Source organism: Ambystoma mexicanum, chromosome 4q (assembly GCF_040938575.1).
Source record: "Ambystoma mexicanum isolate Mex_15411 chromosome 4q, UKY_AmexF1_1, whole genome shotgun sequence".
In the NCBI taxonomy this organism is placed as follows: domain Eukaryota; kingdom Metazoa; phylum Chordata; class Amphibia; order Caudata; family Ambystomatidae; genus Ambystoma; species Ambystoma mexicanum.
The window spans coordinates 258,976,060-259,003,708 of NC_090928.1; the positions used below are offsets into that span (position 1 = coordinate 258,976,060).

A 27,649-nucleotide genomic window follows, 5' to 3' on the forward strand; every position below is an offset into this window, starting at 1 on the left:
AACCCTATAGTGAGTGATACGATGAATAATTCTTGTATGAAGATCATCCCATGAGAAGGAAATCACTCTGAAGGGCTGACAATTTTGAAAGTTTTAGGGACTGGCGATATTGAGAGGTTAGGCAATGCAAGATTAAATAAGATACACAGGATCACACATTGGTTAAGGGGTGAAGGGGTGAAGCTGTGATTTGTGCCAACTCTGCAATTTCTGCATTTGAACACTTTCTTTTTCCAGTTTTTACCATGAACTAAAACAATCTCATTTTATAAAAACGGACTTGGAAAGTACACAAATCATATTACCAAACTCAATTTTTAAGCAAAATACTCTAGAAGGGTGTTATGCAAAATGGGAATGGTTCTAGCTTCATTCTCTCCATCATCAAGGAAAGTATATAAGTACCAGCATACCAATCAATGTGATTTAACAAATCGTATCTGGGTTTGTCTTTTGTATTTTAAAGCTTTAAATACTTCTAAAACCATGGCTTGTGACATTTTCATTTATAAACATGCCTAAAAACCTTTGACTTTTATCAAAAAGCAAACAGTTTTTGTGTCAGACAAGCAGGCCTTAAAATATGCTTGTCTGAGGCCTGCACAACATCTGGTCCGCTGTCTTCTGTCTGCCAACCCTTCCACCTAAATGGCCTGCATAAGAAGAAAGATCAAGTAATGGGCTAAATGATACCAGCAGCATGCAAGAAGGCAGACCTCACAGAAGACAGCACAGTAATGAAAGTTATAGTAGATGATTTGACCAGGATCACTGTATCGTCTGCTGGCAAATCCAGGATACAAGCATGAACACTTTTGTTCCATAGTCTTGAATTTGGATACTTATTCACCTGTTGGACTAACAGTTTATGCCATCGTTGGACGTGATTGCCTAGGTTTTACAACATCCCATCTGAATAAACCAATTTCTAGGCCTTCACCATACAGATGATAGGTTCGTTTTTATAGCAACCCCTAGCTGGTGCAGGTACATTGCTGATATTAGCAGATGTTGTTCCGCAAAACCAAGTACACATGCGGGCAGGTTTATAAACTTCAGACATAGGAAAGGCTCAGCCAGCCTTGATGGAATGTGATATTCTAATTTTACATATGAACAGATCTCTGCAATGGGTGCTTCACACACTGAGCTAACATCTGAACTTTTGTGGCACTCAATTTATCAATATGCATTTCACTGTTGCCTATTGCACATGATCCACATAATTCCCACAGGAAGGAGAGTTGTGCAATTGGTTTAGCGCCTCAGCAGCACCCCATAAAATATCCTGACGTGTGCTATTTAAGACTGGTGAACAATGGAATCTTACTTCTTCAGATCAGGCAGCCTTGTGGGGCCCCCCCTCCGAGATGGGGGCCCTGGGCAAGTGCCCCTTTGCTCTCCCATAAAAACGTCTCTGGGCATGGCCACCCACCCGCATACATCTGCAAAAATCACTACTCGACTAGACAACACACATCACCACTGCCAATTGAATGCAGCGGAGTCCCACAAAATAATTTGGTCCAGCTGTGCATATAATCTGTCTCCTTCACTCACTTACTCTCCTGACAGTCTATCAGAGCATCCATCCACTATCCAGATCTCCATGGGTCGCTCAGGGACGTAGCCACCCCTACCGAACTTCGTGCTGGCTAAATCTGCACATACGCATTCAAGAGTCCTCCTCCAATCTCACATCTCAGACCTCGATCCTCCAAGGTTGTTCACCCCCCACAGCACCATACCAATGGCAGTAGGCGCTATACAAATGCCAAATAATATAACATAGCATAGTGTTCCCATGCAGAAGGGGCATGGCCTAACAGCTCAGGTTTCATTACTTCCGCTGGAGCCCGGAAGGATGCCAGTGGTTATGATTAATTGAATTTAATTTCTGGTTTATTTATGTGTTTATTTATCAGACACAGCTAGCCATGTATATATAGTTTATTCATCGCATTTTAGTGTCATTATGGTTGGGCTACATCTTTCTAGTGATATCACATTTTCCTAAATAAGGATGCACCAGCAATGAATGACCTTTCACTCAAGTATAAAAGAATACTTTTTGAGAAACCTATTTTTCATCCTTGATCACAAGAATCTGAAGAAACCCCTTACTTAACATCATGAAAGTCTATGGTCATATTATTGTAAAACGTTATGATATCGTAATGGCTGTTTACAATGATAGGCTATGGACAGAGTATAATCAAGAGTTACATGTGGCTTACCTGGTTTGTTCTCTTATTTGACACTTTGACTATTAATTCTTTCTGCAGGTCGTTACCTCTGGAATCAGACAGTGCCAGGTTTTTCACTTCCAACTGAAACTTGAGGCCCTAGTGAGAGAAATAAAGGTTATCACTGTATCACATATACTAAATGGCCATAGGTAGTCGAGTGTGAATATAGCAAATTAAAAAAATGATTACCTTTATGTTGTCAATGACATCTAAAAAATTGAAATGAAAATATTTCTGAACTAACATACATGCTTACTAACAATAAAAAGTAAAAAAAAAGCAAGAAAAGAATGTATAATTAATTATTCCTTTGTATTCTGCCCCAGATGAAATCATGAATACATTTGTAAATTAGGACCAATATATTTAAATACTGGATGGGCAACATTATGCAGAACAAACAACGTATCTTCACTAATTTAGAAAAAGAAAAGTAAAGTGACACTTGATGAATCCCAGATCAAAAATTGCTCTGCATGTTCATACAAATTTTATTAATTCCGCTTTATTGGTCCCGCGGATTTATCAAGGGAGTACATGTGATGGTTGGCAGTGTAAATCCCCAATTTTTGGAGTTCATAGGACTCCATGGGGATTTTGGAAGAATTACAGCTGGAAGGAAACTCCTATACCTTAGCACCAAAGGTGTAGTACGGCGGTGCAGTAATGCAGCAGTAATGCAGTGGTAACAGAATTAGCACTGCTCTACCACCGTTTTTTCCAGCACAGCCATATTTATAACTTGCCCAGTGTTCGCCTGCTTCCATGAGCATGACAGAGAATAGGATGTTGCCATTTCTCTGCGATGAATGCTTTACACTAACATCGAACAGGCACCCATGATTTACAAAGGTTTCCCTGGCTTTTACATTACACGCTGGAGAAACAAAAGGGCCCAGTTCAAAGCAAGCAATGTAAGCTGGAGTTCTAAGGGGGGGGGGGGAGACCTCACACGTCCACAGTAGCTTTATGGTCCACATTGTGGCAGGCCTTAATATAAATGTAGATCAACCCCCTTCCAGAACACATGACCACAGGGAAATGGCCCAAAGTACAGACCTACCTACATTACAAATGTGCACTCAATGTCCCTGAACAACAGCTAAGAGGAGGAGAGACCAGACTATAACAACCTGCTTGCTCAGCCAGAACGTTTGAGCATGAGCCGGAGGAAGGAATTTGGTGGAGAGTAGAGGGAAAGAATATATAATTGCTAGTAGGAGGAGGGGAGAGTTTTGGACCTTCTGAGAGAAACGGGATTGCAGGAAGAGGAGAGGCGATTACTACCATCAGAGAGAGAGAGAGAGAGAGAGAATTATTTGTAGGCAGAGGGGGGGGAGATTTAGCACCATCTAAGAGAGGATTGTTTGGATGCAGAGAGGTGGAAGAGTTGTGACTATCTGAAAGAGGACCTTATGGAAAGAGAGCTCTGGAAACCACCAGAGTATAAGGATAAAGAGGCTGGAGGGACATTATATTGAAGAGTAAAGTTAACAAGAGGAGGTTGGCAGGAGCGAGTTATGATAACGGATGGGGATGGAGTAGAAGAGGCACCCTACTAACAGGATCATGGAGGTTCTTTAGAGGTAGCAGGAGGAATTAATCAATGCAAACTCACTGAGTGCTAAGGAGTCTATGTCATAGGTAGTTAGGAGGGGAGAACCCCAGGGACCACGACCCCAAAACAGATAGGTGGTATAACAAGTCTCCCCAAGCATGTCCAAAAGAACCTGGGAGAGCAGAACATTGTTGGGAAAGATCCACTAGAATGTCAGAGCATTTGAGTAGAAACTAAGATCTTGCCAGACGAGCAATTTGTTGGCCTTAGAGGGCTCATACTATGGACTCTGTGGTAGAGGGTTTGGGAAGTCTGTAAACCCTCAACTCAAACGCAAAGACTTGAGAAATCTGTTGGACATTGCAGTGGGCCAGGACATACCCAAATCAAGGCCATTGTAAGAGACCTTTTGTTTGCTCACGTGCTACCATTGAAGAATCAGACCTCTAGTATTCTTATTCTCTTGAGAACTAAACCCTTGTATCAGCCTCTTTATTTCTCTCACTCAACTATCCTGCAACAATACCAATATGTGGCATTCATTGTGCACGTACTCAAGGGTGTCTTTTCTTTGTTCATTAGTTGGTACATGTGTCAAGGAAAAGAGGATACCAATTTTCATGGTAAACACACCACAACATGACCCTTCACAATGTGACCCCACATCAGACTTCACAGTAGTCACGTGGCCCCACAACTGGGATACTACCCACCATTGCAGTATTACCACCCACGTGGCTGCCATTATGCCTAAATAACAAACAATGTAACCTACATCTCACTCACACAAATTCTGCAAGCACAACAACTCACCCTCCATATAATACCAGCATGTGTCAAAGCAAACACTACAGCATACATCAACCCAGGTATATCACATATCATGGATGCAACCAAACCGATCATTATGTACATAGTGGACACTCTGCCTTCCAACACGTATCACCTTCTGTCTCCTGGCAGGATTAACACCTCTCGCTGAAATAAGCGAGTGCCTAACATTTTCTTTTCAGGACCAACATTCTCTTCTCAGGATAATGCAGCTACTGCCAACAGGACTGAGGAATGAGATCCAACTCAGCACATATATCAATCAAGCCACACAACCAAACCTGTGTAAGACCAAATAATGACCCTACAGACCTAAACAATGACATTCATATAGGTAGAAGTTAGAAAGGGCCGTCGGCGACCGATCCCCTGCCAAGGCCACTCTCTCTGCACTGACCCTACAGAATCTCACTGTGACATTCCTAAAGGTAGAGGGCATGGAAGGCCAGCTGTTACCTGTGCCCACCCCAAAACACCAACGAAATCATCACATAGATGCTCAAATGTCACTGCAAAACACAAATGACCTTTAGGAGGTGAGGAGGGCCTACAACTACCTGAAACTCCCTGGCCGACCTTGCCAGACAGCTCCAAGCAAATAACAAATGTAGCACACCCCATCTCACAGACACTGCAGCTCAACTCAACAAACTCTGACTGGTTTTCCGAAGGAGAGGGCATATGTGTATATTCAATTAAAAGAAAGTTAGTGTTGTTCTCCTAATTTCAGTCGACCTAAACTGTGGCCATTGACCCTCTGGGAACTAGAGAACAATCAACAGAAAAAGGTGACTGTGTTCAGGACCTCCTGGCCACCCTCGTTAAAACGCATTCCACGTTTCACAATTATTTTGTAATGTTGTCTACACAACATTGAAACAAATTCAAAAAGATTCAAATACTTTTTTCCATGTTAGATTCATGAAAGCCAACAACTTGTTTCAGAACACTTCTGAGTTCCTTTATCAGACAGCCTGTAAAATGTAACTAAATTCGCAATGCTCAAAACACATTAAAGTATCCCTGGGCCAATATGTACACGGTCCCCCCGCAAGACAGGGCCAAACAAGACTAAAGCAGACACACCTACCCCAGGCTAGGCCCTTTCAACTCACCCACCACACAGACCTACAAGATTATATCCCTAACACTCTTCTATATCACTAATCACTCGAGACGGAGATCCTCACCACAATGCCACGCAAATGGCATAGGTGTGTCTTAGGAATTCCATTTAATATAATATAACAAATGATGGAATGAATTTGAAAGACCAAAGACCAAAGGAGGAGAACCTCAGGCTAAGTGCTAGTATAGGTGACCCTGAAGGGTGGGGTGTGGAGCCACCAGGCAGGGGCTGTGCAGTGGGGGGGAGGGGTGCTGGTATTGACTTGGAGGAAGGGCCTGGGATCCTGTGGGATTCATGAGCATCAGGCCACCGGTCACAGCGGCTTTGGGAGGATTAGCAGGGGAGGGAAAGAAGGAAAGAGGTAGAGAAAAGCATCATTTTTAGCAGGCGGCCTGACTCAAGTCTGAGAGGGGCAGGGAGGCTGCTCCAAAGGGAGGCACGAGCTGAGGAGAAAAACCTGCCCCGACTCTCTACATGGAGAAGCATTTGACAGTCTGAGAGTTGGCATTAGAGGAGAGTAGGGCTCTAGCAGGGGGCTATTTAGGGAGGGAAAGTTGGGGATAGCGTGGTCCCAGGCCCCAGGAGGCCTTGTGGATGATGCAGAGGGTCTTACATTTGATCTTTGCAGCTACCGGGAGCCAGTGGAGGGATTTTAGGGCTGGAGAGAAATGGTCCCTGGGCTTGAGGCCAAGGATAAGTCTTGCAGCCCATTTCTGGATTAGCTGGAGGGGGCGAAGGAAGGAAACAGTGAGACTGAGAAAGAGGCTGTTACAGTAGTCCAGCTTGGAGAGGACCAGAGCTCTGGAGACATTGAGCTTCTGGGGGAAGGTGAGAAAAGGAAGAATGCCTCTGAGAAGGTAGAGCTGGAAGTGGGACTTCTTGGTAAGGTCCATGATGTGAGGGGTGAAGGTGAGAGCGGAGTCTAAGATGACCCCAGGGTTTTTGACCTCACAAGATGGTGGGGGTAGACGGCTCAAAGAGTGTGGCCAGAGGGTAGGAGGCAAAGATGGCACAGGTGTCCCGATGAGGAGTATCTCTGTCTTACTGGCATTGAGACAGAGATAATTCGCTGCACACCATGCCTGAATGGTAGACAAACAGTCAGGGATGATAGAGGAGGAAGAAAGGGAAACAGATGGACGTTTGAAGGAAAGCTGTTTGTTATTGGCATAACACTGGAAATGAGGAGAGAAGGAGGAGATCAGATGAGCAAGAGGGGTGAGGTAGATATTGAAGAGCCATGGCGATAGGATAGAGCCCTGCGAGACGCCACAGGAAGAGAGGGTGGTGGTGGAGGAGAAAGGACCCAGTTGCAGCTCGGAAGGGTGGTTAGTGAGGAAAGAGGTCAGCCAATCCAGTGCACGGTCAGTGATGCTGAGGGTGTAAATTAAATTAAATTAGAGACATTTTATGAGGATAGAATGGTTGACCGTGTCAAAGGCAGAGGAGAGATCGAGGACAAGGAGAACAGCTGGAGAGTAGGAGTCGAGATTTGCAAGCATGGTTTCATGGGTGTTCAGGAGAGCAGTTTCTGTGCCTCTGGATGCCTGGACTCCAGATTGGTGATTATGAAGGCAACCAACAAGATCAGTGAGGAGGGTCAGTTGGGGGAGGACCAATTTCTTCAAGAGTTTACCCATGAAGGGCGTACTAGAGATAGGGTGATAGTTAGCAAGGCAGGAGGGGTAAGCAGACAGCTTTTTTAAGAGAGGTTGCTTGAGTGAAAGAGGGAAAGAGTAAGTTGTGAAGGAGTGGTTACAGAAGTCAGCAAGAGCCGGGGCGAGTGAGGAGATGTCCATAATGGTACTGGAGGAGCAGGGGGGGCACCTGTTTGGAAGAAGCCTTCATAGAGCATACCTTGTTTTATCAAATTTGCTGTTGGTTGTCTTTTTTGGTCTTCTCTTGAGACAGTATTCTACGGGGGAATGGTGGTCCAGTGGTGAAGTATTGAGACACTTGAGTTCCGATCTAAGTTCCTCACTGTTACAGTTTGTCTGTTCCAGGGAAAATCATTTACCGTCCCTATATTTGTCTTCCCTTACATGTCATAATGTGAAGCATGTAAAATTGTGCAAACAACTAAAATTAAGTGTTATAGAAAATACTGCACACTCACACAGTTATCAGTAAAAGATGTCAGGTCTACCCTGTGCCAACCAGAGTTAGACTTCAGCAAGGCTCAAAAACAAAGGAAAATCACACTATGCAAGTGCTTATATTTTAGAACAAGCTTCTTGTCACTTAGACTCATCTCCACTCTATCATCAGTTCAGAAAAGATCTCAACTTTATACAATTACTGCCACTCACAAAAAACTTTCTGCGTACCCTCTCCCCATACTATGTTCTATTAGTACATTAGTATAACGGCATGTAACAACATACATGGCAAGAAACAATGTATGCTGGAATTGTATTACTCAATTTTAAAACACAAAGGGCCAGATTCTAAAAGAAACATTTTATGCACAAATCAGAGATGCTCAAGATATAGATGTGCATAATTCACAGAAGTATATATCCCAGAGATGCTCAAGCACAGAGAACATGCCCCGAAAGGTGCGCAAAGCAGGTGGAAATAATGTACATTAAGCAAATGAGGCAAGCAATAGGAAAGTGCCCATCAACACACTGTGTGCACAAACACCTAGTTCTCAAAATCTGAGCATCTGATTTATGATATGATAACATATTTTATTTGTATCGCGCTCATACACAAGTGCTTCAGAGCGCGACGAGGCAAGGGAGGGGAACAATGGAAGGACAAAACAACGATCTTACTAGGCCCAGTGACATTGAGAACGCACAAGTGCAGGGGAGAGGGAAGGAGGAAAGTGCATGGGGGATGGAAGGAAGTGGAAAGTGCTGAGAAAGGGATAAAAACAACAGCAACTGGTAGTGCAGCCATCAGGGTGGCAAGTGCAAGGTTTAAAACGCAGACAAGGGGTGTCTGATAAGTGCATTTAAGGGGACTGTAGGGTTACAGATACATACCCAAGTGCAAGGGTTGCCAGGAGACAGTGCGGGTCTGTAGCTGGTTAGGCAGTGACCGGGGCCCGCAGTCAGAGGGTACCAGGTGTACAGTGCCGAAGCAGACAGATCAGCAGGGTAGAGGAAGAGAGAAGGCAGAAGCAAAGAGGAAGTTCTCCTCAAGTTTCAGAGTAGCAGGGAGGCTGTTCCAGAGGGAGGCCCCAGCCGAGGAGAGAGATCTACCCCAGATTTGCTCAAAAAATGCCCAGCAAAATTTGTTCCAATCAAAAAGTGGAGCAAGTGGCTCAAAAAATAGTGCAACTGATTTGTCCACCAAAGAAAGGGCCACAGGCCTCTCTAATGACAATGCCAAACAATGAACAAAAGGCCAGCGCAGTGGTGGATGTACACATCTCCAAAGTAGTCAGTCCACTGAGGATCATGCTGCTGCAACGTCTGATGTTGAGGAGGAGGAGGAGGAGGTGGCTGCAGAGGGGAGGGACATATAGGAGAAGGATTCCCCTATTCCAACTTGCAGCTGAAGATTTCACCCACAGATACCGTTCCCCACCCCATGTAATACTGGAGATGTTAAAAAAGTAGGGGTGGGGAGTTTTAACTCATCCACAATCAAAGGACATTCCTTACCACCGCTACTGGAGCTCATATCAGACGTGTATCCAATTTGCCACAGGTTCCATTCAGAGAACCACTGGCATCCCATCAGACATCTACCAGTCTTCACAGTCAAGGGCACTACACGCAGTCCTCAATATGATTCTTTCATCCATCGGTTGATGCTGTACGTATATGTATGTGCTTACATATAGCCATGCCCCATGGTGCATGCACAAGGGTTGGCATAGTGAGGACATTTATTAAATTGCAGGATTTCCATGAATGTTCAGTGCCAGTTATGGTACTCATGTATCACTGATCGCCCTGGCAACCACAGAACACTTGTCCCGGAACAGGAGACACTGGCATTCTGTGAATATGCAGATAGGGTGTGACGCACCAATCATCATCCTGAGTGTGAATGTCAACACATGCCGGCTAGATCTACCGCTATTCTATTGGTGCTCAGCTAAGCATATGAATTTAAAGCAGGAGAAACCTGATTGCGTGGTAAATCCTGACACATAACCTTCTGCACAGGTCTCTCTCCACACATGGAAAGGCATAGCACATGATGCTTCTCTTCTCTGAAGAGAACAGTGGGTAGCCCCTGAAAAGACACACACTCTCCCCTTTCCGGAACCCAGTGACTAGAGGCCAGCAATGTTACAACGCAACACACATACGTGCCTGAAATTCCATACAGCGTATATTTGGCATACTCAAGTCATGCTTCAGGTGCGTGGACCACTTGGGGAGTGGGGAGGGAGCTGCTACTTTACCACCCCCTGACTGTATGCAACGCAACAGTTGCCTTGCAGCAATGCACACTTGAGCGTTCAGAGGTTTTCTAGCAGATTGGGATCTGCCCTGATTTGTGGCCACAGTCACACATCCCACATGATGCAATGAATGGACAGAGGGATGTAGCAGCTGGATTATGGAATGACCTGGTTGTGAGATACTTCACGTGAGCAGGCATGCAAGCTGGACAAGCCTTCTGTGTGTGATCCATGTGCACGCATGGTGACAACGTGGTCAGGTGCGAGCCATGGTCTGGATCTGGCATACAAGTGTCCTCCGAGGTGCATCACCCAAACATAATATCAAGGGTAATAGCAGAACGGTTCGGGAAATATGAGGACTGCATTGATCACAGCACTTTCCCAGTGTTAAGCAAAGGATAGGGGACAGTCTTGACACATTAGTAAGGAACAACTTAATGATCTTGCTGTACCATTACACCAACAGATAAACTGCACATCAGTACCCCTGAAGAGACCAGCCGCATCACCACTTGTGACATGATCAAGGTATTCTCCTACCCCCTGGGCAAGCTAACCGCATAGTGAATGAGATGGGCAACACAGCTGCAGTAAGAACAAATATTAGTCTTATCATCAGTCATGGATACTCAAAACAGAAAACATTGTTAGGAAGAGCCCCAAAATGCACATATCAACAAAACAAGTAACAAAGCACTGAGTCATGTATACAGGTATAGAAATTCATTTGTGCACATGGCACTTGTTGTGTGTCAGGAAAGTCCCCTCCCTGTCTGGGCCAGATCCTCTTGCAAGTTGGGTTGTTGGAGAAGAGGGATGTGCAGCAGTAGCCGCAGGATGCTGGCCGACTGAGGATATGGCAAATGTAGTTCTCCAACTGGATCCTGAGATCATTTCATCTGCATATCGCTCAAGAGCTGCTGAAATCCTGTTTGGCCTACCCATGTTTTTAGCATGATACTTCCTTTGTAGTGACACCTGTCTATAGGACATGTGCTGCATGCCATTGCACAGTTGTGACAACTCATCCCAAGGAGCCCTGAGCCCTTTCCAGGTTGCACTCTGTACGCCTGGCCAGACCAGATGTGCAGAGCAGGAACCGCTAACAGACCAGGATGCTAACAACGGGCCCGTTGTTAGCATCCTGGTCTGTTAGCGGGTCCTGCTCTGCACATCTGGTCTGGCCAGGCGTACAGAGCGGGTCCCGGTGCAGAACTCATAATAATGTGGCTGCCCGGAATGAACGGTCCTGATCCCTCACCAGTGAGGCCCATTGTCACTTCGACTGCGGTTACCCCTACATACATGTCAAGTTGGTTACTTTCGACTTTTAGTTCTCACTGAAGCTTGTTCTGCTCGATATGAATGTTCTAAATGAAATGGAATTCATTAAATGAATGGCAGTGGGGAATGTATCACTGCTTATCGATAGGCCACCATCTTGTTACTATAAACTGTTTGACAAGAGCCAACTCTACAGCACGGCAATACCAGACAGCCACCTATTGCACCCCTCAAGGGGAGTAAATGGATGCTAGTGTGCCCCTACTAGGAGCTAATCTGGCCTAATTACAGGGAAGGGCAGTACCATAATGATGATTGCAGTTTTGTCTTCTTTAGAGAAACACTACTACTGACATTTGTCTTCTGAGAGCATTTGCAAAAATGGATAATAAGCCTCTCTTACCTTCATCAGCTCCTCACTCATCTGGTTTGCTTCTGCAACCAAAGGCATTGCTTTGATGTAATCATGAAAGACAGCCAGGACACTAGGATCTGGTTTGCCATTCTTCCTATTTGAAGGACCTTTTGAAGAAGGAAAAGAAGCAAGTGAGAAACAGACAACATCAACCATGTGCATTGGCAGTGGGACTGAAAGCCTACTTGGTTCACTAGTGATAGACTGGTGACAAGGATTCGAACCTGATGTGACCCTCATTGATTGGGTGAACCCTAATCAACTGGTTCCCAGGATTTGATCAGACTCACTGTTGTTGCTTTTAATGCATTCATTAATTGTAAGCTTTACACCTTTGGCATTTATTGAGTATTTATGAATTTAGTTTTGATAAAACTCATATTTCATGTTTTTTTATACTTTCATTTTTTTGGTGCAGAAGATAAGTCCCACAAATAAGTGCAAGTGAATTTGTGTAGAGTGTTTATTGTGTCTACAGTACATATTAAGAACATAGGGCATCACTTGTAAGTACTGAACACAACACAACCAGAAACCATCTACTGAACATTGCATTTCTCAATGTACCCAACTTCACCAGCTTACTCAAGAGTGGTGCTCAGCTCAAAATCCCTCCTACTTGCTCACCTCCTCTACACCAGCTGTTGACATCTGACAGCAACAGGATGGCATGTGAAAGGGTGCAAACACCTTGTAAATGACCAATGGTGGTAAAAAGGGATCTGCAAGGGGTTCAAAGTTCCATATTACTGGTGCACTTCCACCATCACCCCACAGCTACCAAAACCAGTCACCTTCCATAAAACCAAAATTCAAAGGTACTGGAAGAAAAATAACAAATGAAGAAAGACCACCCAATCCCGTGCCAACATTTCAATCACTCTGCTGCAAACTTACAATAGCATTTCACCATACTGCAGGAAAGTAGGCTCATTGCTGCTCTGACGGTGCCTGTATCTGTTTCCATCCATACTGTTACAAAACCATCCAAAACAACCAGTGGCAAAGCTAAATTTGGCTTTTGTATTTACCATATACCAGTTATTGCAATAGTGTGTTCTATTATTCATATCATATGAGAGTTATTACTTTCACATAACCGCTTTTGTGTTAAAAAAAAGACCAGACATTCACACTTAATGTCCAGCTACTCGCGACCCTACACAGGACTGCCCTCAAATGTACAGGTACACATATAATAGAGATGCTTTTGTTCACGCACCTAGAGTCATAAATCAGAGGTCAGTCATCCAGCTGAGGCTGTACACACATTTTGTCTCTTGTCTATTGTCATTTTGCCCCACTGACATGTATCCACCAACTTCACATTAAGGTTTTCTATCGTTTTTACCTCTGACTGCTTTTATAGTAAGGCAGTGCATTCACCCCAGACCTACTGTAATCTGCCCTCTTGTTATTGTAAACATAAAAACAGTGCAGTGTCCAATGATGTCCAGGGATTTCCATTCAACTCACTAAAGGACATGTGGTAGCAGTTCTCAGAAATGAGTGCTAGCAGTTCTCAGATATGAGTGCTAGCAGTTCTCAGATATGAGTGCTAGCAGTTCTCAGATATGAGTGCTAGCAGTTCTCAGATATTAGTGCTAGCAGTTCTAGGATATGAGTGCTAGCAGTTCTCAGATATTAGTGCTAGCAGTTCTAGGATATGAGTGGTAGCATCGGCGGTCATGTTTGGTTTGAGGTTAGAGTTAGAGGTGGGGAATGGGGAGACGGAAGACTACTGCCATTGAATGATGAACAATTACCATGCAGGTTTTTTTCAGACCAGCTGTGGTACTTTATTCCCATGCATATAGAATACAACAATAAAAGTTGATAACCATAAAACAAGATGAGTATGGTTGCCCCCACTGGGAGATGTATTGCCACTGCATAGTGGAATTTAATGCAGCTCCATATTATCAAGCAGGGAACTCTTAGTGGTAGAACAGGCACATATCTGAAGGCATTTGTAAATGGGACAACATTGGCACTTTGATGTACACACCCATTTACATTAATAGCCACATCAAGCCTATCGGCCCTTTGAAAGGTGGAATTAAAAACAGGAGAAAGGAGGAAGCCTGGGTGTTGCACCTGTTTAAATTGGCCTTTTAAAACGATCCAGCACATGCAATGTTAAACTCAAGGATCTGCAACCTTTAGCTCTTCAGTAGTTGTTTTGGACAACACATCCCATCATCCCTAAACAGCATTGTCAAGGGCAAGCGATCAGCGGAATTGTATTCCAAAACATCAGGAGGGTCACGGCTTGCAACAAATAGATCTGACAGTGCTAGCTTTCATCGGTTTAGTGACAGTGTAAATGGAAACATAAACAGACCTGCTCGGAGCAGCAACTAAAGGTGATTGCATACTGTGAGACAGTGCAACGCGATTGTTACTTTGTAGCCGATCGCATTGTGATGTATGGGGTTGGGTTGATACTCTTATACGTCTCTCAAGACTTGGTTTTCATTATATGTTGGTGGTGAAGCAGTGACAAGGTTTGCCACCAGTGGCAGGAGGTCAGAAGAGCTGTGCCTTTTAAAAATGTATTTTGGCACTTTTGTTTTGACATCTTAAAACAAATAAAATATGAAAAACAATTTGAAAAAAGCGCAGAATACAACTACTAGTTGCAGCTCACAGTGCTGCACATAAGCCTATGCATGTTTGAAGCAGCATTTACCAATGTAGCTTTGTTGGTCGGGGGTTTTGTGCACTGACTTCCTAGCTGGAGACCGTCTCTCCATGTATCAATACTCCCAGGGACGCCTTCAAATAATCCCTCTACCTATCAAATAGCACGTGCCTAGAACGGCCGGAAAATCAACCTTGTTTTCGGCTTTTTGGTAAAATAACAATAATTGTAATGGTGTCTGTTTATTGTGCACTCTGGTTTGGACCGGCCATTTTAATTTCTTTCCTGGGGACTGTTTTGGTGGAGATGTTAAACTACTGCAGAGTTCTCAATCATTCCTCTGTTCGCACTTTGCACCTTTTCACTTGGGGCCGGGAGGGGAGTCAGGGAGGACCTCTTGAGCCTTAAAGAAATTGCCTAGTACACGGTTATTTTAAGAAGTATAGCACATGGCTGTCGCCATTTCTACTCTTTGTGATTTAAGCTCTGACTTTACAAAAACAAATACAATAAGCACAAAACAAATTAAGGTTGGATGGGAAGTAATTTGGTAATTTGTAGCCCTTGCTCAACTTTTGAACTCGGCCATCCAACCTGTTAGCTGCACACTACTTTGCCTATGACACCAACATGTGTATTTTAATTCTGTAGCTCTGTAATGAATAAAATACAAAGTACAAGGCATATTGCAGACAGGCATTGGCAGAGGTCTCATTCAAACCCAGCTCTCGCGGCTGTTGCTCATTTGCACAGCGATGTCATATCTACTTGCCAATCCCACACTGTGCAAGTGAATCCCGCAGCAGCGCAGGTGAGTTTTAACACATCCCCATACGTCATTATGGACTCAGCTCATGCAAAGCCTTGCGCTTGGACAGTGCTGTTTCCATCTAAAGCCACAATGTGATGAGTGTGGAGAGATGCACTTACTTTCTTATTAGGCATTTCAGCAATGGGAATACAACCGCTGTTGACAAGCACTGTATCCCATGCTTGCCTTTCAAGGCATAAAATATGCAAATCCGCTGTGCTGTTGGGTTTTTGAGGGTAGCTGAGCAGTTATTGACACCCAACGGCATATTTGCTGACATGCTGGCCGTCATTAATGAACCAGCATCTTTTGGGAAGCTGTGCAGATTTTGCCCATTGCCAAAGGCAATTTTATTAGTTCAATGCCCTCTTCCTGACCACCTCATTCTGTTGTTATTTGGCTACTACTAAAAACATGGACACAATATGCCCACCTACAAATGTTTCTTAAAATGGTTTAATGAGTTTTAAGGGGGCGGGCTCAGAGGCGTTCTTCTCACTTGTTAAATATCACACAGAAAGAAAGGAAACATTGTAGGTTAAAGTGCTTCATCATTTAGCTCTATCTGGGTTTAATTGCGCTATCACAACTGTCCATGCTTAGGATGTCTCTTTTAGACCACCAAAACATCCCCTTTTGTCTTCAGAGAGTGGGATGAAGGGGATGAGGGGAGGGTAAAAGGGAAACATCATTGTGCATACTCTCATCCTGAGAGGAAGAAACTTTACAAAACCCTGTGCACTCAACTATGCTAACATTGGAGAAGATCCTTGTCCAGGCTGCCTCGTGAACATTTAGGGACAGTAGAGGAAACCCGCGATGCCTGGGTGGTGTAAACCTGCGTAGCCTGGGTGCTGTAAACCTGCGTTGCCTGGGTGCTGTAAACCTGCGTTGCCTGGGTGCTGTAAACCTGCGTTGCCTGGGTGCTGTAAACTTGCGTTGCCTGGGTGCTGTAAAACCAGGGCAGTTGCTAACTGTCTGAATTGCCTGCTGCAAATTAGTCATATATGTCCTCAGGATGAAGGAAGACATCTGTATTCCCCTCTTTTAACCCTTCAATTGTCTTGCATGTATATTTACCCCTTATAATGTGGCCTTGTTTTTGGCGCTTAGGGCATATATACATTCGAAATTGGGTTAGAAGGGGCAGTACGTCGTGTGCCCCACTTTAAGTTGTGGGGACCTGAGCAAAATCATTTTATGTCCTGCATTCTGGGCACCCAGGGGGCAGGTACTCAAAAGGTTAAGTTAGGTGCAATATTTGTATTGTTTGCAGTGATTGGCGATAGCAAGCCAGCGGTTAAGGGTCTGAATGAAGGGGCCTCATTATGAGTGTGGAGGTCCGGAAATAATGGTAATGGTGCTGGTAATAATGTACCGGCCTCTTTTCCGGACCGCCACACTGACTGTGCAGGCGGTGGCCATTATGCCCAGCAGGCCTGACATGCCAGGTTTAACTGCACCCGGCTGCAGTTTTCACAGAGGCACGGGCACCGTTAGCAACGGTGCAGGTGCTTCCGTGTCCCCATTCCCACCATGGAAATGGGAACTAACTTTTTCCAGCGCTTGACTTCTCAATCCGCCGGGACTTGTAATGTCCCAGTGGCACAGGGGAGTCAGGGGCCGGATTCAGTGTTGCAAGGATGGTGGGTTACCGCCGTCCTCGTAATGAGGCCCGTTTGTGGTTTGCTCATTCCTCTGGGGATGAGGGGGATCAAATGGCCAGAAAATAGCAGCATTGCTGAGTTGTAACGTTGGCACTGCCTTAGAGGCCAATGGATGGGCTTACACTGCACATTCTACTGTAATATTCTGGAATGACGACAGTGGTGTACTCCAGGTCTTAACCCTGGAGTATCGTCCAAGCAAAATACATAGAAAAGGTAATGCATATAAAGTTGTCTTATATACTATACCTTAGAGTGGAATTTGGACATTTCACACTTTGTTCTCTGTAAATGTACCTGTATGGGTGAGCAAACCCAAAGGTATAAAACCCTCGGATAAACAGCAGCCTTGCCTGGCATAGACCCACAGGTGTGCAGTACCCATAATCAAGACACAGCTGTCTAAATTCTGAGCTCAGAACAACCAGAAAAACAAAGCAATTGTGCACACCATTTCTGAATCATCAACCTGGACTCCAGTGGTCATACACAAATAAACAAATAGTTTGTGAATGAGAACATAACGCCATCACATATTAACTAATATTACATTTCGTTCAAAATGCAGGTCCTTAAACTACATAATATAAAAATAGCCTTAAATGCACCGAGTCAGTGAACTGATTAATGGCTATGATGGCACCACTGTCATGCAAGTTTTCCCTTCTGTTTTTTGCAAAGCAGCTTTGGAAGGAACAAAAAAGTGAGTGTGCTATGGGGAAAAGACCATATGCAAATAAGGCATGGTCCCACCCCAAAGGGGCAGTCCAGGTGGAACTGCTTGGTCAAATCCCTTCTGCACAAGACTCCCAGGACCCCTCTTGTTTTTTGCATACGCTAAGTAACTTTGGGTCTCACCCTAAGTTACTAGGGGAATCCAGACGTGGACACTTTGCTCACTATTCTTAGAGAGGCACATCTCCACCCTACTGATGAGGTCCAACCAGACTGAAACACATGTCTGGGGTTGCTGTTGGTACTCTTGTTCAGAGGAGAATTGCCTAATATTTCGGTGCTGGACTGCCCCAGTGCACGACAGAGACTGATATCTTTGGATATGTCTCCTCTGTGAAAGATAGTGAGTTAAAGGATCTGGGTGAGGCTCTCGTAACCGGCACTAATATCCGGCAGAGGGACTCCCAGGACCCCCCTTGTTTTTTGCTGAATGGTCCCCTCGACATGCTAGTTTGGGACCGTTTTTTTGGGGGCCATATTGGGCCAGTTCAATAGGCTTACTGCACTGTGCACCTAGTCGTGTTGACCAATTTTACCTGCCAACTTTAACAAATGATGCCCCTTTAGAAGTACTCCAATGAATTTCATGAAATGCAATGTAGTTTAATTTGCAATGGTAGGATGCTGTTTTATTGGTGCCTATTCTCATCCCAGTAAGACCCCACTAAAAGGCCCATGTAAGGGATCATGTTACCTCCATGAGAACATTCACCTTTGCTAACCAGATACATATAGGCGAACGACAGAAGGACTGCTGCCCACTGTAAGGTACACGGCTTCAAGGCTCAGAGGGGCTCACCTCACGAACCTCCGACCCCGGCAACTACAGGTTCCGGGCTACATCTCAGCCATTAGAAAGACATGAGTAGTCCACTACCGAAGCCAGGATTGCCCTAAATATACCGGAATCTGTTCCAACACAGGAAGAGCCAACAGAGTGATTTATAAAATGCATTCTGTATTGCATTGTTTCGTTGCGCTTAAAACACATTTGTTGATGCTGAGCCAGAAAGACCATCTGGTAGCAGGACACAAACAAATGCAAAAAAAGTACATCTTTTCGGGTGTGGTATTTTTGGGACTGTAAATGCGATTAGACTTTTAATTGAAACCCTAAGCAACATAAATTTCTCAAGTGTTATATGGTATCATTTACACCTTTAAAACAATATAAAACCACTTTTTGGGTCACCAAGGTAGCCTGTGGTCACAGGACAAGGTACATAGTTCAATCAAAAGAGAAAAGTAGCAAAGATCAACCTATCCACTCTCTGAAGAAGGAAACAAATTGCCTGATTGGCAACAATTCAGTGATAAATACATAGAATCAATATCAAACTTGTTTCCCGTTACGGCTCCTCGGTTCCATGTGCTTACCACGGGATAACAAGAGGTGGTAAGGTGGTGCAAGTGCCAATTTATGGAGCCAATAGGATGCTGCAGGGATTTTGGCATAAATCCACAAGCAGATTTTTGGGGTAAACTGGAGGAAATGCTGGAGTTGAATCCTACGCTGTGCTTCCAAACTCGGAATTCAGCAGCGCATTAAAAATGGCAGGAATTCCGTTATTGCCAAAATAAAGTCGCAATAACAGAATTACCACCACTTTTTTTACTGCACCACCAAACTCATATTGTGGCCCTTTGTGTTGCAGAAGAATGTCTAGGGCTAGTGGTGCTATTGTATTGTATTGTTTATTTATTGTTTATTCATACAGCACCTATACACAAGAAAGTGTTTCAAAGTGTTCAAGGAGGGGTGGGAATTGGGGGAAAAAGCCCTTGAAATTCTGAGGCGATAATGGTTTGTACAGGCAAAGTATGTACAAATACATTAAACAGTTGAGAGACAGCAAATAGGCCTGATGGCGAATCTGCAGTGTTACCAAGTGCAATTAGGGGAGAAGGCAAGGGAGAACAGACAGACGATCTTCAGGCACGATTGCATTTGGATTGTGCAAGTGCATAGACGGTAACAGGGGTGGGGGGTCCAAGTGCACCCAGTCGGTGGAGACTGGGGTAAGTGCAGAGAGAGCCACTCTCTTGGGTTATTTCTAAGGGAGAACAGACAGACGATCTTCAGGCACCATTGCATTTGGATTGTGCAAGTGCATAGACGGTAACAGGGGTGGGGGGTCCAAGTGCACCCAGTCGGTGGAGACTGGGGTAAGTGCAGAGAGAGCCACTCTCTTGGGTTATTTCTAAGCGCTGTGAGGGTTGGTGTAGGGCCCTCCTATGTAAGAGCGATTAGAATGAAGAAAGTAAACTCCCAGGCATCATCATCTTCTTTTGCTGTGAAGATACTGGTTGACTATGAATTTAAACATTTAAAATGCTCATAGCAAATACTACTAAGATTATGTAAGAAGAAAGAGTTGAAAAAACGAGAAGAAAGGATTATAAAAAAAAATGGAGAGGTGCAGAAATCATCAAGACTGGGGCCTGCAGTTGGCAGTGCAATTGATAGAAATTGTATTCTCAAGTTTGGGGAAGGATGTACTTCGAAAGGGGTATTCCCACACACACATTCACAGTGGTTTATCACCAAGATGTTTTTGATTGAGAGATATTGAGTGGGCTTGTATCCATCACTGAAGGCAAAATATCCTGCATCGAATAATGGTAACATACTAGTGTTTCATTATTCTAAATCTTAATCTAATTAAATACTTTTTGGAAGAAATGTGTTGTATTGTATTTACGGTTAAAATGTAATCTTTATACATTAAACATATACAGAATTAAAACACAAAACGGAAAAGTTCACAGGAGAAATTGACATCAATTCAAGATAAAAACACTTCTTTTACCACCATAGTTTCACTATAAATTAGTACATAGCCAAAATAACCCCACGTGTAATCAAGGTTCAATTTGAGCTGCATGAGCAATGCCTGTCAATCCTAATTCCAGTTTAAATGGTATTGAAGGCACACTGCATGGGAAGCCAAATAAGCATTTCATTATTTTATTCTCCTTTCGCTCAAGAGCACAATGGTCCCAATTCCCCACATCTCTGCACCATATAATGAAGCTCATCTCACTTGGATCTCATAAACCTCCTTAATTTGGGTCAATGCCCTTTTTTACAGAGCTTCTAAGAATTAACTTCCAACTTTGTCATTCTACATAGTATAAGGCAGCTTTTCTCAGCTTGGGCTTCCAGCTAACTGCACTATTCAACTTGATTCCCAGATACCTGAAGGGATGTACTCTTTTGATAGTCTTATCAGTGATGGATATGTTTGTATAACAAGGGATGTGTACCCCGTAGAGTGTACGAACCATCACCTTTGGTTAGAGATATTAATAGGATGTTCCTTCACCTTTGCAACTGAATACAAATGTTGTAGCTGCTGTTGCAGCCCCTTTGCTGTTTTGGAAATTCAAATAGCATTGTCAGCAAAGAAGAGAGCTCTAAACCCGGGGCCTGCTAATATTGGGGTACCTGCTCGCAATTCACTGATTGTAGTTATCAAATCATTAATATATAGTGAAACCAATTGCGGGGAGAAGACTTGTCCCTGTCTCACACCCTTACTAACATCAAATGGCACAGTACATTCACCCTTCAATCCCCACCTAACCCCTGAGAAATGATCTGTTTCAGCATATTCAGAAACCATACAGGCATTTCATATTCCTACAATAATTCTGAGAGCGTCTCATGCACAATGGTATCAAATGCGTTTTTAAATCCACAAACACCACATAAAGTGTTTCTAAATTAAAACGAATGTATACAAAATCATTAACAACCTAAACACCTGGCCCGCTGTAGAGATTCCTTTTCGAAAACCAGCCTAGTCTGATGAAAAATATTTCCTATTCTCACACCATAATTCTAAATGTTATAAAATCACCTGAGACAAAAATTTCCCAAGGGAATGTAGGAGAGAGACTGGCCTATAATTGACTGGCATATTGCAATTGCCCTTCCTCAAAATAGGGTGCGATCATCGCGCCCTCCCAGCTACGAGGGATGTCCTGAATTTTAATCAAACCACTGAAGAATTGCCCAAATCTCACAATGTTCTTTAAAGGTATACCCTGGAATGCAATCCAGTCCCAGGGCTTGGCCTGCCCCCTATGTTGACATAGCCCTAGAGACTTCTTCTTTACTAAAGACTGGAGAATGAGGTTCACAATTTGCCTAGTCTCCTACAGTGACATTATTTCTTTTGAAATATTTATATTGCGCACCGGGCTGACTTAATTGCATCTGCGTGCAGGTTTTTCAAAAAGCAGAAAACACATTAGCAAAGAAAAAGCAGAGCAGAAGAGTTGAAAAAAAATCTTCAGTAAAAAGATAGCGTTCCTTAAGCCCACAAATGAGATCATATTTCCTAAAGGCAAAGGTAGGTTGTTCCATAACTGAGGTTCATGAACAGAAGAGCGGCTGTCTCTAAGGACATAGCGGGAGGGAGGAAGCAGCAATAAACACCTCTCTGCCAAATGAAGTGGGCCAATCTGAATGGTGATAAGAAATCCTATCTGCCAGGTAGGCAGGTCCATTAATACACTTAACCACAAAGAAGAGGACTTTAAAATCTATTTGTTGCCTAACCCGGCAGCCAGTGGAGAGATATTCGTAGGACAGAGATTGAAAAGGTCTTGAGTAGCTTATATATTAGTCTCACTGCTGCATTTTGGGTACATTGGAGTCGTTGAAGCTGTATAAGGGGAATGCCAGTTAAAAAGCTACCGGCATAATTCAGCTTAGAATTAACCCAGACACTTACTACCGGTGCATGGTCAGTTGGAGAAATAAACGGAAGAGCATACAAGAGGAGTGTACCATAGCGCCAACGTATTGTTTTCATCCCAAATTTGATTTCCAATAGCAGCCTAAATTCTTAACCTTAGTTGAAAAGGACATAGGCACATCGAATAGGCAATGGGGTGAAGGATACTGCAGAGTACTCGATCAGATGTTTGGGAAAAATAAAATAAGGTCCGTCTTGGTTGGATTAAGCTGAAGCTTATTCATTGTCATCCACTGACATACCTCAGTAGTACACTGGACTATGCTATAAAGTAGGTCTAGCGATTCGTTTACCCTCATGTATATCTACGTATCATCTGCATACGAGTGGTAGGAAAGGTGATATTTGGTCAAGATGACCATGAGGAGTTGAATACATAGGGATGCACTGTGAGGTGTGACACACTACTTTAACACACTGAAAACAGTTTTTTTTTTTTTAGAAAAAAATGTAAACCACTTCAGCGCTACATCTGATACTCAATTGTAATTTTATAGTCTGGAGGACAGGATATCAGGGTCATCCATATCAAACGCTGCTGACAGGTCACATATAGTGAGCAACATCACAGCACCTTCATCTGCATTTTGCGACAGCGATTAGGGCAGTTTTCATTCCATGTAAGAGTCCGCAAACTAGATTGAAAGGTGTCTAATAAGAGACATTTCTCAACATGTGCTTGTAGCTGAGAAGTCACCACCTTTCCCAGTACTTTGGCTGGCCAAGGTAAACCGGTCACAGAACAGTACTTCTGTAAGGCTTTCGGATCCAGGGATGACTCTTTTAACAGCGGGTAAACAGTAGAGATTTTTAAGGCAGGAGGTACTGTCCCTTGGACTAAGGAGAGACTGACAAAAGTGGTCATAAAATGTTCCATGGAGTGGCATGGGTCCGATGGGGAGGTAGTTGTTCCGCCTTCCCTTTATCAAAAACATCTGCATATGATTGACATACACTGGGTATATTGACATTCGGTTTTGAACTAATAGCTCCAATAAAAGGCAACGTCTCAAGAATGGCTTTACAAGGGGTGTGCCTTGTTCCGGCATCAGGATCCATACAATGTACATCGCAGTGCTCTGATGGAAACGAGATTTCATGTTTTCCCCAATTGATCTGTGGGTTGTGTCTGTAACCAAGGTATGCCAATGTATGCCAAGGATGACTCGGTATTGATGTGCTGAAATCAGATCAAAGGAAATGTGTTCATGATGTCCTGTATCAGTGGAGGTCAGTCTGTTCTGTTACCAATCCTGAAACAAGGGCCATGCCATCTACGGCGTTAACAATTTCAGGATTTTGTTTCAAAATGATAGGAACTTCTGCTTGTCTAGCGTAATGGATATCCATATAATTACCCGTAGCACTCGAGTCTATGATGGCATGGGCTTGTAGAGATTCATCATTAGGTAAAAGGAACAAAACAGGTAGTTATTCTGGAGAGAACGCTGGTATGATGGAAGTCCAAGGAATCACCGCTCGGCTGAGGGACTCCGTCAACGGCCGAGTTTTGACGTTTTGCTGTTTTCGGATGGGTCTTTTTGGACAATTGCACAAAAAACGATCTGCGGAACTACAATACATACAAAGGTTCACCTTACACTGATGTTCTCTTTCATTAGTTGATAGAGGACCATGGACAGCCCCTGTCTGCATGGGCACAGTGTCTGTGGTGTTCATCAGATGTGAATCCGTTTTTGTGGCCGTAGGGGGTAATGGCCTCCTTTCGCCCTTTCTCTCTGCTTTCCGAGCATCAATTTGCAGAACAAGGTCTAAGAGTTTGGGGAAACCGACAGGTACCACATGTACCGTAGCCAGAGTATCCTTCATATCATCCGACAGTCGCTTGTAAAAGACGGCTGCCTTCTTGTCCTCCAGCCAACCGCTTTCGGCAGCTAACTGGTTAAACCTTGCAAGGTATGAAAGCAACGGTGTGTCACCTTGCTTAAGGTTAAACAATTCTAAATCCATAGCTTGTGTTTTGTAACGAGTATCAAAGACTCGATTCATTGTCGTGATCAGGGCGTCACAATCAGAAAGAACATAGCTGTTTGTTTCTAGTAGTGGATTAGCCCAGGCGGCGGCAGTGCCTCCAAGGTACGAAAGGACGAAAGTTGCCTTTGTGGTGGAGTCAGGAAAGGAAGCAGGACGACACAGAAAATGCAATTTCTATTGGTTTATAAAGGTTTGGTACGCCTTTGGGTCGCCATTGAATCTCTATGGTGGTGCTAACAGAAACTGTGTAGACACCAACACCAGTACTGTATTTTGTCTGGGCATGGGATATGCTGGGCCTACTGCAGCGGCACCGGTCTGTCCATGGATGAGATGGTGGATGAGATTACACTAACTCCTGTAGAGACTCCATCCGGAGATGTATGGCTTCATTAGCGGCAGTCATATCATTACACAGGTCGGATACTAGCTGCATAATAGTGGCAAGCGTGTCAGCCGCATTCATGTTTGGGCTTCTGATTCTGTTGTTTAATTCAATACTCTTGCAAACCCAAACCCACAAAGCAGGGTCTCCTGATTGAGGGTGACCTTCCTTTTGATACACCCCTATGTTCGTTCAAGTATATACAAACAAAGGGAACATTCAAACGAAAGAGCAAAAATACCACCAGGTATGCGCCAGGTTGTGAAAACAAGGACAGGTCTTAATATTGACACGCTATTATTGGTATGAAATGCAAGGAATAATGTCAGCACTAACCTGATGAAGCTTGGGGCGCAACTGGTTGTTCAAGCAATCGTCTGGTGGCAAAAAGGCTATGTTTTCACTCTAAACAGAAGAGAGAGTAGAAGCATGAACTAGCTAAATAACACTATGGAGGTTTAGTTCCTAGGGAGTTTATGCCTTATCTAAACCGATAGAGAGTGGAGCTCTGTAGCTGTTGAATGTCCTGAGTAGCAGTTCCAAGGCAATCCACAGTAAAGACAAGCACGGAAACAGGGAAGAGGGTAGGGATTAGTAAGGTTAGTAGGGACCTATCCCCCAGACGGCACAAGGACGCACTAATGATGGGATAGTGCACAGAATTAGTCGAAACAGCAGAGCGTCCTTAGTTCAGTGCACAACACAGCCCTCCAGGGTACAGCAGTCAACTATCAATCCCACAGACTCAAAGAACAAGAAGTCCCGATACACGTAGGGCAATCCAAAAGGCAATCCAATAGACATCAATTGTTCGTTACCAGGTAATCAGAAGTTATAGAAGAACCAAAATAGGAATCCAAGGCAGTTCCTAATGTACAAACAGGGTCCAAAGGAGTTTCAAGACTAGAAACACAGAAACCAGGATACACGGGTACTCAATTCAATCAGAAGCACAAGCACCATTGTGAGGCTGTTCTTTATGGTGCCGGGGAAGAGGACGCGGCGAGTTGAAGCTGCGTCCCGTGTCAGATAATCATAGTGATTCTGTTGCTATCCAACGCAACAGTGCGGCCACTGCAATACAATGCTTATGTGTTTTGCGTCTAATTAGGCGCAATGGCAACCGCCAATGCTGTAGGAAAGGAAAACCGTGATACAGTATTTACATATTGGGCACTTGTCATGGGGTGTGTTCATGACAGGAGACCACAACAAAGTCAATGGAAGTATTGACTGGTACCAAATATTGTGTGTGGATTTATCTGTAATGCGTTTTGCCAGATATTTGCCAGATATTTTCCTGGGTTTAATTTTTTGCATGAAGAACTCATTAAAATTGTTGACTAGCATAACTGATGGCACCCGGCTAGATGAGATGCAAGGCGGTTTAGAAAGTTCTTTATGGTAGAAAAGAGTTCGCTAAGCTTATCAATAGCTATTGCAATTCTAGTCTGCAAATAATTTTTATATGCATGAGCTGGTTTTAGACTGTCCAGAATGGATGACTCCCTGGATTAGAATATTTCTCAGGGTGACTCAGTTGTGAAGAGGCAATACTGTCACAAATTGTTTTAACCCATTCAGAGATACAGTAAAATACTCATCACAAAGTGATAGAGTTGAGGCCAGTTCGGAATGGGGATCATGGATACAATTTGATACAATGTTATTGCTACGTCTCCAAATTGGGACCTCATGCTGACTAAAGGAATGGGGAGCCTGAGGTAATTCAAGAGAGAAAATTCTAATATGATGGTCCGACCAGGTCAAGTAGGCTGTCCACGCCTGTAACTCAAGCATTAGTATCAGATTGAGGCAGTGGCCTTGTCGATGGGATGGGGTCATGGTTAAAGATTAATATGTCCAACCATTTAACGGTTTCAGAGGAATGTGTGGCATCAAGCCAAATATTAAGGTTGCCTACTACAAACACCCTTCAGTATTTCAGAGCTGTAGTAGCAAAGAATTCATCCAGGTGTTATAAAAACGTAGTGGCAAGGCCAGGTGGTCTAATTTGATCAATCATATGGATTCCTCACTGAAACACTACCTAAAGTATTTTTACTTTAGGTAGTGGCCAAGGAAAGGCAGACGCTTCCTGATCCTGACCTTGGGGGTGGTATACTGCGGGAGGCTCACCCGGTAGGAGATAAAGGTCAGGAGAGTGGGGGATACCTATAGGATGAGACACAGGGGGTCCTCACGAGTTTGGCGGTAACCCTTAAATGCAGCGGTAATGCTATTACTGCTGCATTTAAGGGTCCGCCAAATCACGGGTTTGGCAGCATTTACCCCCAGCTCTGAGCTGGGAGTATATGTGCCGGGAATTTGCTGATTTTCGGCACAATTACCGTGCGGTAATACCGCCGATGGTAGTTGTGCCGAAAATGTCCCCATTGGGGAATGGGGAATTTCCGAATGGGCTCAATGGGGAATGGCCAATTACCGTTCCACCAAATACGTGATCCGGCATTAATAGCGCGGGGGTTTGGCGGTAACGCTATTAACCCTGGCGGTATCCCGGCAGTAACACCGACGGGATACCGCCCAACTCGTGATGAAGCCCACAGTATTTAACCTCTTTTCGAGAGGACATCCAACCACTACCACAGTATGTAATGGCTTGTATCCATCATAATTCTATTGTCCTCCCCTAGTTCCCAAAAACCTAAGAAGAGGAAGTTGTATAATAAGGGAAGTTTTAAAAGCACAGAACCAATTTCCTCTCCTCAAACTTGCCTTATGATAAACTCTGGTAATAACCCTTTGTTAAAAGTTGAAGAAAGTAGGAATCAAATTCACAATGTA

General features: G+C 43.9%; 1 protein-coding gene across 1 annotated transcript in view; it reads right to left on the reverse strand.

Moving 5' to 3' along the window:
• LOC138467234 (kinesin-like protein KIF28) overlaps positions 1–27,649 on the reverse strand; it is a 516,126-nt gene that overhangs the window by 203,139 nt on the left and 285,338 nt on the right. The window contains exons 13-14 of the mRNA XM_069607266.1: positions 11,827–11,932; positions 2,238–2,345 (exon numbers count right to left, since the gene is read on the reverse strand). Of these exons, the coding sequence (XP_069463367.1) occupies positions 2,238–2,345; positions 11,827–11,932 (214 nt within the window). The remainder of the gene's footprint in view (positions 1–2,237; positions 2,346–11,826; positions 11,933–27,649) is intronic.